Source organism: Sclerotinia sclerotiorum, genomic scaffold (genome assembly GCF_000146945.2).
Source record: "Sclerotinia sclerotiorum 1980 UF-70 scaffold_8 genomic scaffold, whole genome shotgun sequence".
Lineage (NCBI taxonomy): Eukaryota > Fungi > Ascomycota > Leotiomycetes > Helotiales > Sclerotiniaceae > Sclerotinia > Sclerotinia sclerotiorum.
The window spans coordinates 276,671-295,559 of NW_001820828.1; the positions used below are offsets into that span (position 1 = coordinate 276,671).

Sequence of the window (18,889 nt, forward strand, 5' to 3'; positions counted from 1 at the left end):
CAGTATTTTCATCATCGCTTTCTGTTCATTGGCGTCTCTGGAATACAATAATTATTGTCACTTTCGAATTACAACCCATGAACAGGACAGGTCTAACGTGGGATTTATCTACCTCCAGCAATTTGCCTAGAACAGTATGAGGACTAGCTATTGGTAGCTCCGGAAAAGATGTATAGTTCTGCCTTGGCTAATTATGGGATTCAATGAAACACGTCGTAGTCTAGGATTGTGGCACCTGGGATATGCCATAGTGTAGGTAGCTTTGTATATACTTCCTGGTTGGTGAGCGAGTAGTCTACATCAACTATGGTCAAGTTAACTAATCTGACATATTCAATTTCCGAGGTAAGATACTTGAGGATTCACTCCTTTGGGTGAAAGATGGGGACGCGGGGTGAGCAAGCTGCTCGTTTCTTACGCGAATAACTGGCTATAAAAGAGATAAATGTGTCATAGGAGTTGGGAGATCTGCTAAATAATGCTAGTAATGTCTTGGTCCGTAGGGTTGGGCGCTTTACATAAAGTAGGGCATTTTCATGTGTAAAGCGTGATTACAATGAGCATCGTTATTATTCGTTTTATTTTTATATAAGAATTAGAATTGATATAGATTCATCACTTATATGTAAAATTTCTTGCTATCGCCAGAAGCTGATGTCACGTACTGATTGTGGATAAGGATAGTTGAGTAGCTAAGCTGCTAAAGTAATAGAAAGATATGAGAATTCGGTGAAAGCAACATGGGGTATATCCCCAAGGCCTCTCTCTTCATTCACTCCACATCGAATATGGTATCCCACCATTTGCCTCCTCACCCAGGTAAGCTAAGCATAAAATTCACCCATCTCCCTCCGCTTCCAATACCTCGACCCTTTCTATATAATCCAGCTCAGATACCAATTTACCCACCCTATTCATTCCATACGCATGATGAAAGTGCTTGGAGCATGTCCGCAAATCCCTTTAGATTTTTGTTTAACATTGAATCCGCCATAAAAACTTAAGCTACTAGGTATTCCCTGATACTGTCTAGAAGTTGCTTCTGTCCAAAATTTATGACGGCGGTTATTACTATCTTTCTTCTTTGTTACTGTCATAATGGTCTTTTTATTTAAAAAAATTTCTACCAGGAAAGTAAATGGGTTGAAACGGGTGAATGGACTTTTAACCCCCTAATATTTACCCCAAACCTAGAGTATTCGGTCAGAAATGATCTGAAATACAAATTTCTTTGAAAGTTCTACTCAAATGAGGACTTGTATCTCTGAATTCTCGATAACTATCACTTCTGAATCAAAAGATGCAGTGAATTGTAGCATGTCACGTAGTCACTCAACTAATATCACGAAAGTTTCAAAAACTCGACAACGACCCAAGTTTTGAAAGTGGCAGCAGTTAACACTTTTTTGCTAAAAAGAACAACGATGACGAAAGAGTTCCTAGGTAAAGAAAACAGAAAAACGGCCCTCATATTCCGCCATCCTCTCTGATGGATCTCTCACCCACACGTAGCTTTCCTCGATGAAAGTGCTTCCTTCTCACAGACCCGCAACATTCCCCGCAATATTTATTTCACCCCCTCAACCCCCAATCTCTTTACACCTCCTCCCTTAAAAGCTACCGGAACTTCCCAATCTAAAATAAAAAGGGTATAAAGCAAAATAAAATAAAATACCACAATCTCACGCCCTCCCTATTCATAAACAGCAAGAAATAAACTCATGGATAAGTCCCCCAAGAGTCGTTCGTGTCATTACTACCCTTGAACGTCTAATGGTTGAACTGACTTCTGCACTTCCTTTCTGACTGTATTTTTTTTTGTTTTGTTTTGGGTGATTTGGTATTGATCTGTAAGATCAGGCGATTGGGATTTGGTCTGTATATGATGTGTTATTGATGTTAGTTTTTATGGAGTAAAGTGATAATAATAATATAAGATAGGAAACTTTAGTGCGTAAAGCGTAGGTTGAAATTGCCGTTATCTCGGAATTCGAAGGGTTGGGAGTTGTGAGATATTCTTGAAATGATTGATATTGTCTGCGGTAAACGCATGAGATGTTGAAGTTTTGAAATGGAAATGGCATGTTCGAGGATGTTAGTTATTAATTTTGGTAAAGTGTAATTTGGTGAAAGTAAAAATTGGCGTGGTGGTGATACGTCGAACTAGAGATTATTTCTCGGAAAGCAAGGTAACGTATATTAACCCAGCACCTAGATCGTGATTTTCGCGTTTAATTAATAGGTCCTTCAGTCTTGGAGGCTTCCACCTCAACCTTAAAGGATTTGAAGTCCGCCCAAGGAACCATTTCGTTATTCAAATCACACTGAAACATTTGATCTCCTTTCGCGCAATCGTCTCTCCCTTCCCTTACTTGTGGAAGGATTTCTTCATAGTACAAATTATGATGTTCTTCAACTCCTTCCTTAGGTTTTATAATTTCGAGGAAGTACTCGGCGGCGGCATGATTAGCCATCTCCAACGCTGTGTAAAGTTTGCTGTCATCGATAATTCCATTGGTCCGCTCTATCATACAGACCTTCTGGGTCTCAGGGTCAAGTTTCTCTATTATCTTCTCATATCGAACCGTATAGTATTGATTGGCAAATCTAGGATTAATCTGATGCGGATCAAATTTATCGATATCTTTGGGATTCATTGGCACGGCTTTGACGAAAACCTTGGTGATTTTGTGGTCATTGTGGGTGATTTGACAGGAATAGTTATACTCCCTGTCCCACTTCTCCACAATCTCTTGCTGCATGTACTTTTTGGTCCTGTATTCGTTGACGAGAGTCTGAGCATATCTGTTGGCCTTATCTACATCAAAGAACTTTTTCTTGAGGGCGGCTTCGTCTTCATGTTCGTGAAGAATTAATTGTGTCATTACCATATATACATTGACCATGGAATATGATGGAGACTTTTGAGGCTTCTCACGCTCCGGCTGGGATATTTGGCTTGGTGTTGTGAGCTGTGTCGATTGCTCTGCTAAAGTGAAAGAGGACGCTTGAGTTAATGAGCCTTCAAAATATGGAGTCATATCAGGCATTGGCTCGAAAACTTGCGCACTATGATCATCGGTGTTGAGTGCAGTGGCTGCCATTTCAGTTCCTCTTTCAATAAGTAGCTCTTCTTCGAAGGCTGCTTCGAAATCTTTCTCGAGATCGACCTCTTCCACGACAGGAGTTCCTGATTGTACTTCGTCAAAGGTGTTGTTAGCTTTCGTAACATCAACATTTTTCCGGACATTTTCAATGTAACGCTGTGTCGTTTCTTCATCGTCAGGGTCCTCCTCGGACTCAGAGGATGATGAGTCGCTAAAGAGTGGTCCTAACTCCTTCACTGATGATGTTTGACAACGTCGAGCGGCATGCGATTCAGCCAATGCCTTCAAGCTTTCGGCTGTTCTGACTTTATGGTCTTGTCGAGCCTGGGTCTTAGGATCGTCGTCTTCTTGCACATGATTGGTTTCGCTGGCAGTATCTGAAGATGAAACTTGCGCGGCCGTACCAAGTCCATTGGGCAGACTAGAATTTGGAACAGCTTCATTCTCATGCTCACTTGAAGGATTTTCTCCCGAACGACGTCTATTTCTTCTGTTTTTGTCCCGCTGTAATACTTATTAGCATGAGCATATCAAGATATCATCGTGGAATTATACTTCTCGCTTCTCCATGAGCTTGTCAAGCATGGTTTCCAGCTCAGCCTCACCAAGCTCCCTACCATCTTGGCGAGCCTTATCCCTAAACTCCTTTTCTTTCTTCTTGCGATATTCAACTGTCTTCTTCTGATAAATTGTATCCCTTTTTGCATCCAATTCTTTCTTTTTCAATGCATCTATCCGAGCTTTCGTTTCGGCCCTGATTTTCTTCCGACTAGCTTCAATCCCATCTAACTCTGCTTGTGAAATAAACTTAGTTTCTGGTCTAATTGAAGTTGCAGTAGGTTTTGGAGGAGGTGAAGGTAAGGGAGGCGGGCGTGGTTTTAGGACTGGGGGATCTATAGTGTCCTTCTCAGTGACAGTAATGGGTCCTTCCGGCTGTTCGCGAGGCAGAAAATCATCTGGTCCATGTAGAGGTCTCAGTTTGATGTCGAATACCGAACTGCCTGGCGACTTCGCCAAAGACTTGTTATGGTTTTTCTTTGCTGCAGCCTTTGATGGTGGTTTTGAAATGACCCTAGGAGCAGCTTTACCAGCAGTGGTGTTTGGACTTGGGTCAGCGGCTACAGATTTCTCACGCTTTCGTTTTGCAGCTGCATGTTCACCTGGTCTCTTTTTGCGAGTAGCTTCACGTTCCGCTTCTCTGTCTTCAACGTTGCCACCACTAGTGTTGGGTATGGTCTTGGCAAAGATCTCGGCGATACTAGCAGGAGATTGATCTTGCTCTACAGATGGGACCATAGTGGAGTCACTATTAACAGCTTCTGGGATCTGAGTCTGGTTTGTGACCTGTACATCTGAAGAAGCTTCAACAGGTGTTATTTGCGTCTCTGGAAAGAACAATGAATCTTCATTATCGACTTCCATGTTTGTTGGAAGGGTGGCTTGCAGAGGTGAAGTTTCCTCTGTGTTCGTAGCTCCATTCTCAGTCGCGGACTTCCTCGCAGGTTTCAATGAGGCAGCTGTTTGTGCTGTCACCTGAGCAGCAAGCCTTTGAAAGTCGCGTTCCAATTTGTTCATTTGCTCTCTGTTTTCTCTATCCGAAATCTGCTTTTGTTCCTCGAGAGCTTTCAGCGCAGCCAATTCTTCTTTTTTCGCCTGTAATTTGTTATGGGCATCTTTGCGTCTCTTTTCTGCGTTCTGTGCTTCCCTCAAAGACTGATGACGGCGGTCAGCATCGCGGTTGGCTTTCCTTGAGGCTACGTCTTTGTTCTTCTCACGCTGCTCAGCATCCTTCTTATCACGCTCTTTTTGAGCCTTCAATTCATTCTTCTGTCGTTTGACCTTGGCATCAATGGCATCTTGTTTCTCCTTGGCTTCTCGCAATCTCTGAGCTTGAAGACGTTTGGCCTCATCGCGCTCTCGCTTTTCCTCCTCGGTCTCACTAACAACTTCCCCGAAAAGATCTTTTTGTAGAGCCTCACGATCAGCGATGAGCTCTCTGTTGACGATTTTCTTCGCTGCTTGTCTCTGTCGAGCAATTTCTTCAGGGCTTTGTACTTTACTAGTGCTAGAGGCAGCTGCTTGTCGTTCTTGAGCATCCCCCGCAAAAGTTTCAACTCCATTAGCACCAGGGCCATCCTGCATAAAGCTTTCTCGAGTATTCGACACTTTGATAGGGCCTCTTCTTGCCGGAGTCCAATGGTGAGGTATAAAAGGCATCGAAGCACGGGCACTGACAGCTCTTTCAGGCGTCACGAGATCAATGGTGATATTTGAAGCGTCTGCTCCTCTTGAACCTCCAGAAGGGCTTTGATAGATATATTTTGCTGCTTCAGAATCGCTCCTTCGAAATGCACTGGACTTTGGTAAAGCTCTCATGAGGTCCATCGGGGCGTTCTGAATATTCGTCTGGAAGTTTGGCCTGCCCTGAAGTGCTTCTTCCAACGGTGTTTCATTGATATCGTCATCATCAATAAAACCATAATTATATTCTTTGGGCTGGTTTGCAACGGCTTGCGCTCCACTAGGAGTAACGGAGCTGCTTCTCGCTGGTGGTTTCCTTGGGGTATGTGGGGTCAAGTCCGCAAAGGTAAGCTTTTCATTGTTCCCTTGATTTCTGTGCAAAGAAGAAGGTTTCTGCATGACATATTCACGGCCTGGCCATATCGGTGAGGCAAGCTGGAGCTCCTGTCTTTTTCTCAGATTTCTAGCACTAGAAATACTATTTTCGGGGCCTGGGTACAGATTTCCACTATCGTCATATGAACTCCTCGGGCCAACACTTTGCGCGCGAGAATAATCAAGACGCTGCCTTGCCTTTGGTGTGAGCACTAGTTCGTGGTTTGCCCTTGTAGATTGTTGATGATATTGGCCGGTCGGTTCATGAGTGAAAGTGCCAGGTGGCACAGGATTGTAATTTCGCTCTTGTTCCATGTGCTCTTGTTTCATGCGCTCTTTTGCAAAGGAATTGCCCTTATATGCAATAAAACTAGATTCCCTAATGAACTGCTCACCGAAATCTCCCTCTTCCACATAGACTTGATCTTGATATGCATCTCCTGTGCGTGAATTTCTGCGCGGATCTGACTTTCTACTTTTTGGCAAGGTACTTTCAACATCGAAATATCCACTATGATGCTTGTTCTCAGTGGCCTGATATCGAATGTCATTGCGGGGCACCAACTTTTTACGAGACTGCAGGACATGTGGATAGTGATCATGCATAGCCTCCTCTATGTTTGTCTTGCGACAGCGACCAATCCCACTCGGGTGTTCGCTCTGATGCCGTTTCCGTCCATCCGGCACCGGCTGAATGGGACTTCTCATTCTCTTATGAGTAGCTTGTGGTTGTTGCACGAGAATGGGGTATTCATTAGATGAGCTTTCATCATCGGACGACTCATTATCAAGGTTGATAGGCGCATTGTGATCGCTGTGTTGTGGGTGAGAAGTTTGCGAGTGTTGATAGTATTGAGATTGCATCTTAGAGTTGCGCGCAGCTTGCCCTTTGTGACGAGGCTGAGAATGATTCCCTACCCTGCTGTTTGGTAAGGGATCAGGATCCCAACTATCGTCCAGCTCCATTTTTGACATAAATGATCTCCGGAAGGTTCTTTAAAGGTAAAGTGATCGCAGCGGAGATCTGATGGTGATAAATTATGCGGAGTATAAATGTTGGTAGAACTTGAAGACTGTGACTAGGATTCGCCGGGCATGACAAGCTGCCAGTAGAATTGGAATAAACTTTATAGGTGGATGTGGTTTTTAAGTGCGGGGTAAAGATCGATATGTGGGAGAAGAAGAAGTCGGGATAGCGAATCCAGAGCGGTAGCGATACCGAGCCCAAGATGACGAAGGCTATATCAGACGAAGTCAGTAAATGCTGCTATAGAAATAGAATGGAAGACGAAGAGTGTTGGTTTGACTTGTAAAAGAGGCACTTGCTTGATTGTTGTTATTGTTGCGTGGTTGTAGCATGGAAAGCAGGGAACCATACTCCTAAGGCTAAGATTGAAGGAAGAAAAGTAGTAACGTTAATTGACGCGACGTCCAGCGCCTCCCAAAAAGATTGACTAGCTCTGAAGAACAACAGGTGGACAGAGAATAATGTAATTTGAATGAGTTAGCTCCAAGTCCGTAAGAAAAAGGTGAAAGCTAAGGAGGGGAAATCTTTAGATGAACGGACCTCGAGCCAGCGCCACAGTTCTTTTGAGTGAATAAACGAGATTTTGATGAGTGAATTCACACCTTTGTGGATGACCCAGATAGATTTCTAGAAGTTATTTACTCAACTCTTTATCATAAACACGCCTTCGTACAAAGTTTACGAGACTGAAATGCGTGAATAGAAGGAGGAATCATGAGTGGACCAGAATTGATAATCTTCATCGACTCCATTTAGTGAATGGAGGAAGGACGTTATCATTGATCATGGGCTATCATTGAGATATGTCTAAGCCTCATGGGAGCATGGACATGAACCTAACTCATTGGCAAAATCATAAATGCCCACAGAATACTCTGCCATTCTTTCACCCTCCCATGTAACGTGTGGACGAGGCCATTGCAGATTCATTAGATTAGTTCACAGATGAATTGAATGGCCTTTCCTGTGTCTCTAATATATGTATCAACACATCAGTTAACCCTCGAGTAGAAATTTAAGAAGAGAGAAAACCTCCGAACACATAAGCTCGAGGCCAAATGGCGGAAATCGCGTATCAAGAGGGATAAGTTTTGATGCAGAGGATAGCGTCGAAAAGGGCAATGAAAGTGAAGTTGAGAGTACAATATATGCTTATTGATTTTAGAAACTATGCTTCACAGTTTGACGTTTTCATAGGGAGATATGAAAACATAATTGATTTCTGCCCAATCCTCACTTGACCTAATGCATCCTATTCTTACATATTATCTGAATCTGGAAAATCGACTATCCAGACTTGCGTCTTATTTCATGGCCGATGGATTGATTGTACCATTTTTGCTTGTCCCATGCTTTGTATATAATAGGAAACAGTTCTTTTTATAGGAAACCACCGAACAGACAATGATTTTCAAGTGCATAATTGTAAGAAGTACATTGCAGGGTACTATTCCTCAGAGTGAACCTCACCAGGACCAATACAAGCCAAAATAGACCCTATAATTATCATTTCATACTTTCTGATTTCAAAGGAGATGTATTCGAAGTACAAAGATCTGGAAATAGAACCATTTGATGTTCAACACTTATTGAAACACGGATCATCTTACCCTTATACTCCCGTTTAACCCCAAAGCACGAAACTGCTTGTACTATCGGATGAACATACTCGTATGTACCAAAGCATCACCCATTGGCCGACTCCCAATAGGATATCGATCAGTGTGAACTTAAACATCAACTAAATCGCTGACAAGTATGAGCTTGAAAACAAACGCATTTCACATGAAAAGAAACACTACGGATATACCTCAAACATCCACGATTGGGCTGATCAAGGGAAATCACAGTGTTGAATCAAATGGATGTACAACTAATAAATAGTGGTGGTAGCTCGATCTTTTCGTATAACGTCTTGGAGTCGACCTGCTGGCTAGAGACGCCAGTCTAATCGCACTGATGAGCTCAGATACGAAAGCTGGAAATCCACCCATCATGGACTCAAGAAGTCGAGGGTACATATTCAACAGCCTTAAAACAATCCCACTCCAGCAACAAAAAACCGCGATTGGCACACCATCTCAAGCAAGCTAATCCATGGCAGCGACCTTCCTTGCTAAGATCAAATTCGAAAAGAATAGCCGCGAGTTTAATCCGTCCTCAAGATATCTTTTTGAAAAAAAATCCATTCGGTTTTTCTTTGGCCAGAATCTGTCGTGTTTGCACTTCATCCCCAATGATCATGACTGAAGCTCCAACTTGGACTTCATGATTAATGTAAGTCTTACATTGACGAGGAACGAGAATACCCACACTCAACAAATCACCACGTGATCAATCATTTTCTCATTCTTCTGAACTTTTGTTTTTTGGATTTTTCTAAAAAGACTTTCTCATTTTTCAGATATGCAACAAAATAATCAATCATGTGATCGATCATTCTTCTGAAATTTTTGTTTTTTTGATGTTCCTAAATAGACATTATGATTTTTCAGACATGCAACAAAACAACATATCACGTGATAACATTGCCGTGAGTTAAGTTCTGGTGTTTTACCTCGGCCTTTGAGTGGAAGGGAAACTGCCTAGGTTATTTACATGTATCATAAGGATTGCATCATACTTGAAGGTCTTCAATCAGAGAAAACGGCTGCTGCATCCCAAACACCGGTGCCTGCCTTATGAACAAACTTACATCACAGCGTCTTTACCGTGAGCCTGTCAAAATGGTATCTTATTCAATACAGTACTACTAGCTAAATTATTTCCTCGACTTCGCCTTGAATGTTTTCAATGGATCTGATTTCCTTCCCTTCCCACGTCCTTTTGCCTTGTTCGCCGCCCTAGCCTTCCTAATTCTATTTTCCGTCGTCTTGTGCATTCCTACAAATCCAATATCTCCACCTGTTATTCCTTTCTTGCCTTCTTTCGGGAGGAGATAGTCCGGCACATGTTTCAAATGTGCTTGTACGCGAGCAGGTCGTAATTCACCATCGTGACGAAGATGGTACAAATCACTTGGATTCTCTTCAAAATGGCGTTTAAGCTTCTCACTCTTCATCAATTCCTGTCTGATCTCTCGTGCCTTGGCCTCCTGCACCGCGATACTAGTAACAGCTCGTAGCGCATCGCCCATTCTGTATCGAAAAGCATCCACTTGCTTCATGTCAAAATTGTATGGTTTAACTTCTTTGCCCTTCTTTGCTTGGTGCTTGATAATTTTCGCCAGTACTTTCTCGTCGTCTTTTGCTGATTCAATGCTGGTTGGTTTGTGCTTTCGGTATAGTGCAGATGGTATGACGAAGGATAGTGCCATACCAGTCTGGCCTGCTCGGGCAGTTCGGCCAATTCTGTGGGTGTATGACTTGGATGATGTTGGGAGATCAAAGTTAAGTACGCAGGCAACATTCTTGAAATCGATTCCTCGTGATACTCCGTACTCTTTGTCTTTCTTTCCAGTCTTTTGCTTCTTCTTCGATGGTTGCTTGGTTTCCTTCTTAGCATCCTTGGCATCTTCTTTCTCTCCACTAGCGTCGTCCGCCTCAACCTCTTCAGTTTCCTCGGGTTTGGGCTCATCCTCGTCTCCCAAGACTTCATGCTCATCCGAAGCAATGATAATATCATAAACGTTCTTGTTGAATTCTTCGACAACATGGATACGTGAGTTAACAGGTAATTGCGAGTTGAGGATACAACTCCTTGTCCCAAATTGCTCCAAAAATAATTTTAATCGATAACACCTGTCAATGTCGCCAACAAATATGATGCATTTGCCTTTTATAAGCTTCAATTTGAATATCACATATACCAGGAGGAACTTTTCGTCTTCGGCGCATCTGTTACTTGTTAACATGGATAGCACAGAAAGTTTGCATAAACTTACTTCACAACGAATTGACTAACACCTTTTCCCTCATCCTCCGCTTCCTCTAATTTCAATACCTCTGGGTTCCTACAGAAAAGTCCTTTCAAAGTTTCGACCTCACTTGTCAACGTGGCACTCATCAAAACAGTCTGGACCCCCTTGGGCATGATTTTGGCAACATTTTGCAAATCCTCATCATAACCATAAGATAATACTAAATCGGCCTCATCAATCACCATGTGTGTAAGATTTGTGAGTAAGAGCGCTGAGGTGTTGGCATTCAGAGAAGCTCTGGCTGGTGTCGCAATAACAATATCCGGGGAGTCTGCGAGAAGTGATCGTTGAACTGCATCGGAAACTCGCTGTGTCAGATTGACTGCTCGCACATCTTTCGCGCAGAATGCCGTAAAAGATTCAACTGTTTTATAGACTTGATCTGCGAGTTCTCTGGTAGGTACAAGAATGAGGGCGGACGTGCATTGGGTGGGAGAAAGCTATAACTGTCAGTTCATCCTCTTCTGATGAGGCCTTTTCAACCCACCTCCTTTCGCTTCAATATCGAATGAAGAATTGGTAGTAAATACGCAGCAGTTTTTCCAGATCCAGTCTTAGCTCTAGCCAGTATGTCGCGTCCTTCCAATGTGAGTGGGATTGCTTTGCTCTGTACCAGCGTTGGTGATTGAAAGTTTTGCTTTGCGATTCCTTGGAGCAAACGGGCATCCAATCCTAGGCTAGCAAAAGTAGCTTTGCCGTTTGCGGCCTCTGCTTCTTCTGTTGGTACAGGAACATCATTGACATCGAGTTTGCGCTTCATCGTTGAAATTGACGTTGTAAAAATAAAGATTATAAGAAGTTGTTTACTGAAGTCCAATTTGCTCAAGAGACGAAATTATTTTTGCAACTTATCGGAAGCGGAGCATTTTGATAAGGATATTACGTAAGCCCTCACTTTTCTCTCATGCTTCCCTAGGCGACCAAAGCAATTTGTAGACCTTAACATTTTTTCGCAAGTGAAAATTGTGATCAGAGTGACCAGTTTATTATTCTTTCAAGTTGGCCAAATGTTCATGTTACTGAATTGATATTCTGTCGGAGTTTCACGGAAGTAATAAATCTAGAAGAGTCGCAAGTGCATTCTTCGGGACCCAAAGTAGCATGAAATTGAGCTCAATATCGAAGGATTAACTGGAATATATACAGATATCGTATAATCCTGCTAGATCTACGGGCCAATACTAGGTCTTCACTATCATCTGGATTATTGATGAAATCATTATAGCCAGAGTGTATGCTTGAGGGCAAACGAGTTCTAGCATTTTTCATTAGATAATCCAGATGGGTAGCTTGATGTTCGTCGTTATCGTTCGTTTACAGGAAAATACCTGGGGTCGATTAATACGGTGTGATATGTCTCGAAACTCTAATTCACCAGTTCTGGCGGGGATCTCTTTCAAACCTACCAAAGAGCAAATACGTGAAATTGATTGTACTCCGTACAGTTCAAACCATGATAAATAAAGGAGGAGCTCGATGGCCTCCCTTGAACAGCCAATCGCATACTAAGCTAAGCGGCTTTTACGAGACTCTTTAACTTTTACATGCATGAACATTCTTGGATAAACCCTCGTCCTTCTCATTCACTTATCGATCTTCATCTATGGACGTTGAAGGAACAAGTAACATAAAACATTTTGACCTACGTTTCTTTTTCTGAATTTTTACACTGCTTCACAAACTTTGGTAGAAATTCGACTGTTCCTCTTCACATTCGGAGTTTTTCATATTTTCGAGGTTTCCGAGATTCTCAATAATTTTATAATACTTTCAATCAAGGAAGTAAACTCTTTTTGGGGCCAGGAGGTATATGATTAGTAATGAGGGATCAAGGAGGGCCGCCGATGATTAGAACTCAAATCAAAGTTAACCTTCATGACACTCCACACCACCTCGCATGATGTCGGCAGCAATAAGTTCCCACTTTTATGTTTCGTTCAATTGCATTTGCACCGGCTAAATTCCATTGGCGTATATTTTATTCGCGCTCCAACTACGATTAAAAGATTTACATAATGCTCTCATGTACCTTGTCACCATGGTTATTGTTTGAGATAAAAGCGCTGAACTCTTCCGATGTATTCCATCCCAACTCATTCTCTGTTGGAGACCTCGACTTATCTTTCTTGCCTTTGGCACAAGTAGAATTATGTTCGTCCTTCACAAGGTTGTTGGAGTGTCTACTCTCATATTCACCGTAGTTTCTAGTCAATATATTTCCTTTGGCTCCAGTGCTTTGAACGCCAGACTTAATTCTTCCAGTCAAACACTTGCGTCCTTGATTCCACAAGCGTTAACGACGTTCGATTTCTCGCCTTTTGATGTTCTTTCTCAAAGGAGCCAAAATGGCAACTATCATGTTGGCGACATCACACTCAGATATCGAGCTGTTGGAGATAGTTCGTGGACCAGTGTCGATTCCGCCGCCGAGAGGGCTGCGGTGACTTCCACAGGCGTTACTTCCGCAAATCTCGCACCAACACTACCATCAGGGATTCCTTTAAGCATCACGCGAGCCTGGTCCATAAGTGGAGCGGACATCAATCTCAACTTCACTATAACCAATCAAGGCACCAGTAGCATTGAAATTGGAGCACTTGGATTCCCTATTGAGTTCAATAGCATTTTCACGGACAGAACAGCAGTGGATACGCAAAAAATGTGCTCTCTAGTGGATCCAAATATTGGTCTCGACGGTGGCTATCTGCGTGTGACGCCATTGTCAGGAACAGGTCCAGCACTGGTAGTGACACCGCTAGGGCATACACCCCTTGAAGGTTGGCGATTCTTAGAAGAAGATACCGACACGGCACTGGGATATCAAAGCCAAACATTCGAAGGGTTTTATTCTTGGGAAACCTATACTTTAGCATATACTCAAAATGAGTGGAAGGGAACGAGTCCTTGGAACCCCGGTACATCGGTAGTACTTGCTGCAGGCCAATCAATCACGAAAGGGTTGAAGTTTTCAGCTGCAAGCAGCATCAGTGATATTGAATCGACTGTGGCCAATACAGGAACACCAGTTGCTATTGGTGTTCCGGGATACATCATTCCACAGGTAAATGACAGGTTCTTTATTTTGCACCCCAAAAACCAACATCTCTTCTTGGATATCTCAATCGATTCGAATGTTTCATTCTGCGCATTTGTTTTCCTCTGTACAACCTAGTTCTTTCATTTACTTGGGACGGAGCCTTGGCCAAGTAGATTACTTACTCCCAATAGGATCTCACAGCCCAATTGTTCCTGCAGCACACTTCAACCGTCTCTTCTATCACATCAACTCCTGCTGGGGCCTTCACGTTTTCAACCGCAGCCAAGAATAAGTATACTCTCACACCTAGCTCGTCCCCCTGGGGAAGAGTTCGAGTAACAATTACATATGCCGATGGCCTTGTACAAACGGTTAATTATGTTATTACTCAGTCAGCACCTGGAGCTATATCTTCGCTGGGCACATTTTTGACATCAAATCAGTGGCTCGAAAGCAGCAGTGATCCTTTTGGTAGAGGACCATCAGTTATATCTTACGACCGCTCAGTTAATGCTCAAGTTCTACAGGACCCGAGAGTCTGGATTGCTGGATTGAGTGATGAAGCAGGAGCTGGTTCCTGGCTTGCAGCGACAATGAAGCAAGCAATCTCACCCAACGCCGCTGAGATAACCAAATTGGAGCAATTCGTTACAAAAACGTTGTGGGGAAATATTCAGAACTCCGATTACAGCGTCAAAATGAGCGTCTTTTACTACCAGCCAGGTGCAGTTTCATACAGTTATTCATCATCAATAGATTGGGGGAATTGGTGGAGCTGGAACAAAAACTCAGCTTACGGTACCGGAAGAACCTACGATTATGTTCATGTGACGGCTGCTTACTGGGCTCTCTATCGTGTCGCTAGATTCTATCCAAAATTAGTGACGAAACAGACCTGGCAATGGTATTTGAATCAGGCCTATGAAACCATCATCTATGCGACGGGCCCAGATACTGGGTACGTCGATGTAGGGCTAATGGGTGAAACAGTTTGGGGATACGTTTTGCAAGATTTGCAGAACGAAGGCAACAAGACTGCTGCTAATGCTGTGATTGCTGCAATGAAGACAAGGGCGAATTTGTGGAATAGTGAGGCTGTTCCTTATGGAAGTGAGATGGCTTGGGATTCTACTGGGCAGGAAGGAGTTTACTATTGGTCTAAGTAAGTGAGCCGTTGTTGGTGGTTGAAAGTTACTAATATATATGTTTTCAGCTACTTCGGGTTGACAACCACGGTGACGAAAACAATTAACTCGATCTTGGGATATATGCCTGCAGTAAGTCATTGGGCATGGAATGGTAATGCTAGAAGATATTGGGATTTTATGTAAGTCAACAGCACTCGGTAGTTTGCACAAGTTGCAACGAAAGCTAGATGCGTACTAACGATCCTAAGTTATGGTGGCAAGCTGATGCGATTTGAGCGGATGGGTCATCACTATGGATCCGGCTTAAATGCACTTCCATTACTATCACACTTCGAACAAAACCCCACTGAAACATATCTCCTTCGAGTCGGTTATGGAGGAACAAATGGTCCCTTATCCAATATCGATAGCGAGGGCTTTGCATCAGCAGCATTCCACACATGGCCAGATACCATGGCATGGGATGCATATAGCGGAGACTACGGTCCAAATTTCGTCGGTCTAGCGCTTGGCTCTGGTACCTACGTCGTTGATGATACAACACTAGGTCTTATCGCTTTCGGTGGCGCACTCACTGGCTCTAGCACATCATGGGCCGTAGCACCGAAAGATGCCGTGAGGAGAAAAGTCTTTATCGCACAATTAGGATTCAAATTCGAAATTGATGCCGGTGCGATAGCAAGTGTAACATACACGAATGGGACTGTAAAACTTACTATCGCGCCGATTGTTTCTACGGTTTCCACTATGGCGAGTGCTTCTTCGACGATTTTGAGGGTTACGAAGACTGCGCAGGTAGGTTCGGTGGGTAAGGCGACTGTGTCGGAGTTGGGTGCGCTGAGGGGTGGATGGGCTGTTGATTTGACGGGTGGAGAGGTGGTTGTTTCGATTACTTTTTCGTAGGTGGTTGAGGTTCCGGGGTGAGGATATGCAGAAGTGGAAAATTAAGTGTTTAGTAATATGCAATGTGTATATCAGCACGAGTGAGGAGCTGTGGTCCTTTATTATCACAGTCTAGAAGTTCAATATACACTTGCTTCTTCAGACCTCATTCATAGTTTCACTTATATTTACGTTCTCCAATCTAATAATGGCCCCTCAATTTCAAATATTTCCTCACAAAAAGAAATATAACACATATGACATCTTCCTTTTAAATAGCGGTAGATCTAAGCATACACTCGAGCAATTCATCACCGTCCACCCCAAGCTAAACTCGCTTATTTCCTTCTCTGTCACACCGTTCCTTAATTAACTATACCATTCCTGCACCCCATCAGAGAAACTAGCTTTAATCACTCACTCAGGAAACCTCTTCTCCCAACACGATCAATGGAAACCAATTCCTCTGAAGAAAAGGATCGGGATCAGTCACAATTTTTGCTTTTAAATTGTTAGGAAAGCTCGGAGCGTTTGAGTGTGAAGCATTCGACGAAGAGGTCGCAGTTACATAATTTCAATTAATAATATTTAAAAGGGAGCTTGAGTATCAGGTGACTGGCTTGTCTCCAATGTGTTTCAATCAAATTTTATAAGTCTTGGTCAAATGATTGGGATTTATGTGGAGAAATGCCGTTTAGGGCCAGATGCTTAGTGTTCTTGTCCCGAGTGGAGACGTATGAGCATCTATTAACTTTAATCTCGCTTAGATAGTTCGGTAGAGCGCCTGCCATGTTGACAGGATGCGTTTTCATCAGATTGTCGGTTGTCGTGAGATCCTGAGGTATCGAGACTCTAAAGAACTGTGACATGATAGACATCCTGGTTAAAAGCTTAAGGGTAGTTAAATGAGTAGATCATTGAATGTGAGTCTTGTCTTTGCCGCTAGAAGATGTATATAGACATGAAATTAAGCGAGACCACCTCGTCAGGTAATCACTAACCGCTCAGATTCAAAGTTCAAGCATTCTTCCCATTCTTTTCCTATGGCACAATCATCAACCTAAATATAAGTACCCTTGTATAGAATAAGATGTGCCTTGTTTTTTCGGGCATGGTCAATTCTTCTTGAACCATTCTACTCCCGTTGTAACGTGTATCCTCAAACCGTCAAACAAGGAACTGATTATCAGAGACAGAAAACCAGACGCCAATTCTGACACTTTTTCTTACCACAATATCCGAAGATAGATCTTTAGTCTTTGGAGAGGCAAATAAGGACCGTATATAGACTATGTCAATTTGGAAGGTATAGTGTTATGTTGAAAATTGAGCGGATATAACTTTTAAGGAAATTAGACACGCTACAAACGTTTGACAAATACTCAACCAAGCTACTAGCCCATCAATCATGATGATATATGATATATACCCCCAGGAGCAAGTAAACACCATTCAAGAACAGCAATAACAAGAAACACTTTTAAGCCTTAAATAATCACGAAAACCCTGCGAATTCCGCTTTGGAAAGTTCTTACAAGAACTCCGAAATCTCATGCTCCCAAAAATCCCCCCAATCTATCAGATCCTCAAATTCCATAGCATTCACACCAGAATCAAACATATCAAACTCTTCAACAACTGGATAATCGGCGTCCGGCGGCTCGATAGTAGGTATCGGAACATTGTAATCTGGTATTGCTGTGCTACTGATAGCTCCGGTCGCTGAAGCAGTACCTGTGTCTTGATCGTATGATATCGGGTTGAGAGGAAGCGAGAGTGTACTGCTGAGTCTGTAAGGATATCCTGATGCAATTTCTGAGAACACGCTTGTTGGGTCAAAAGGTATGGTTTGATTGATTGCAGAGCTCATGATATCCATTTCGGCATAGCATTCTTGTGAAGGCATTTGCGAGGCAGAGTCACTCTCGACCCAAGGGTCATAGAGTGGCAACTGGCGAATTTGAGCTGCCGAGCACAAGAAGAAGGGAGAAATGGCTCTGTCATCGAAGAAATGTGGGAGCGGATAGAAGGCTGGTAAGGGAACATCAGCTGTTTCAATGTCAGTATGCGTGTTGCTCAGGTTATGTAATTACATACTTAGGCAGTCCATGGAGGAAGAACTTTGGGAGCTTTTAATATTAGCGTCAGCAGGAGCTGGCGCAGGAAGTATTGGCTGAATAGGACTTTTTTTGATCTCCTTCTTGCACCTGTGCCTCCCAATTTTTACAAACGAATTGCCACAGTGTTGACAATTTGACGGTCGTTTGGTAGTACGGGAAATTTCGCGATGCACTCTGCGTTTATGCTGAACTAAACCCTTCACCACCGAGCGGCAGATAGAACATTCCTCTTCATCCTTATGCACAGTACGTATGTGCGAATCAAGTAGCCGTGCCCCGTGGAACGTCTTAGAGCATTCAGTGCAGGTTGTTGCATCTAGCGAAGTTGCCATGACCGGGTTAAATGAGGTGTTTGAAGATTATAATTTGGTTACAGAAATTATGAGGTTGTAATGTAGTGAGAGTTTGTGATTTAAAAGTAGAGATTCTAAATACTTATAATCCAAGAGGTCATCACTCACCAGTTAAATAGACTCATCACCATCTGCCATGTCAGAAAGAGTAAAATCCAAACAGCAAACGCTGCTTAAATTCACAAGTTCATTTACTGCACCTTTCCATCTCGCAGTTTGGAACTTTCATGGCTTTCGACGAATCCAAAACCAAATTCCAATGTTTAAGTGATTCGTGTAGCCTGACGGGGAGAAGCATGCTCGATGAAGAAGTCAAAGTCATCCACTTGATTGGTTTGCTGATCAAAGGAGAATAATGACGGTAGAAAGATTTGTTTGCTTGAGAGGATACGCAAAGAACAAACAAATTCATCCTGGCCTAGAGCGATGAAGGCAGCTCGAAGACATAAGTAAATAAGCGTGCCGAGACTTTGGGTGAGGCGTGGTAGTACTCATGCAATATCAGCAAGGGTAAAAGGAAGATTTTATGCTCGCGAGAGGCGTCTGATACTATCTCTAAAATTCCTACATGGTTGCGTAACACATCATTGGTCTAGCAAGTACCAGGTCCTTGGAGCGACCATGTTTTCCACTGATTCATTGCCAACGTCCGTAGCTGCGTCGGATCGTGAGCTATTGAA

General features: G+C 42.9%; 5 protein-coding genes across 5 annotated transcripts; 1 reads left to right on the forward strand and 4 right to left on the reverse strand.

The window, feature by feature from the left end:
- Positions 1–837: 837 nt before the first annotated feature.
- On the reverse strand, positions 838–1,097 carry SS1G_06423 (predicted protein; the record flags this gene model as incomplete). The annotated part of the gene is made up of 2 exons (XM_001592134.1): positions 838–875; positions 926–1,097. 2 exons carry the CDS (start codon positions 1,095–1,097, stop codon positions 838–840), a joined length of 210 nt encoding a protein of 69 aa, XP_001592184.1.
- Positions 1,098–2,231: 1,134 nt separating this feature from the next.
- Positions 2,232–6,689, reverse strand: SS1G_06424 (predicted protein; the record flags this gene model as incomplete). The annotated part of the gene is made up of 3 exons (XM_001592135.1): positions 2,232–3,611; positions 3,663–3,892; positions 4,196–6,689. The coding sequence occupies 3 exons, from the start codon at positions 6,687–6,689 to the stop codon at positions 2,232–2,234; spliced, it is 4,104 nt and encodes a 1,367-aa protein (XP_001592185.1).
- A 2,822-nt stretch (positions 6,690–9,511) lies between these two features.
- SS1G_06425 (hypothetical protein) lies at positions 9,512–11,429 on the reverse strand (the record flags this gene model as incomplete). Its single annotated transcript, XM_001592136.1, has 3 exons — positions 9,512–10,586; positions 10,634–11,109; positions 11,157–11,429. The coding sequence occupies 3 exons, from the start codon at positions 11,427–11,429 to the stop codon at positions 9,512–9,514; spliced, it is 1,824 nt and encodes a 607-aa protein (XP_001592186.1).
- A 1,389-nt stretch (positions 11,430–12,818) lies between these two features.
- On the forward strand, positions 12,819–15,757 carry SS1G_06426 (hypothetical protein; the record flags this gene model as incomplete). The annotated part of the gene is made up of 4 exons (XM_001592137.1): positions 12,819–13,730; positions 13,898–14,868; positions 14,920–15,033; positions 15,103–15,757. 4 exons carry the CDS (start codon positions 12,819–12,821, stop codon positions 15,755–15,757), a joined length of 2,652 nt encoding a protein of 883 aa, XP_001592187.1.
- A 1,510-nt stretch (positions 15,758–17,267) lies between these two features.
- Positions 17,268–17,846, reverse strand: SS1G_06427 (predicted protein; the record flags this gene model as incomplete). Its single annotated transcript, XM_001592138.1, has 2 exons — positions 17,268–17,785; positions 17,834–17,846. The coding sequence occupies 2 exons, from the start codon at positions 17,844–17,846 to the stop codon at positions 17,268–17,270; spliced, it is 531 nt and encodes a 176-aa protein (XP_001592188.1).
- Positions 17,847–18,889: the final 1,043 nt, after the last annotated feature.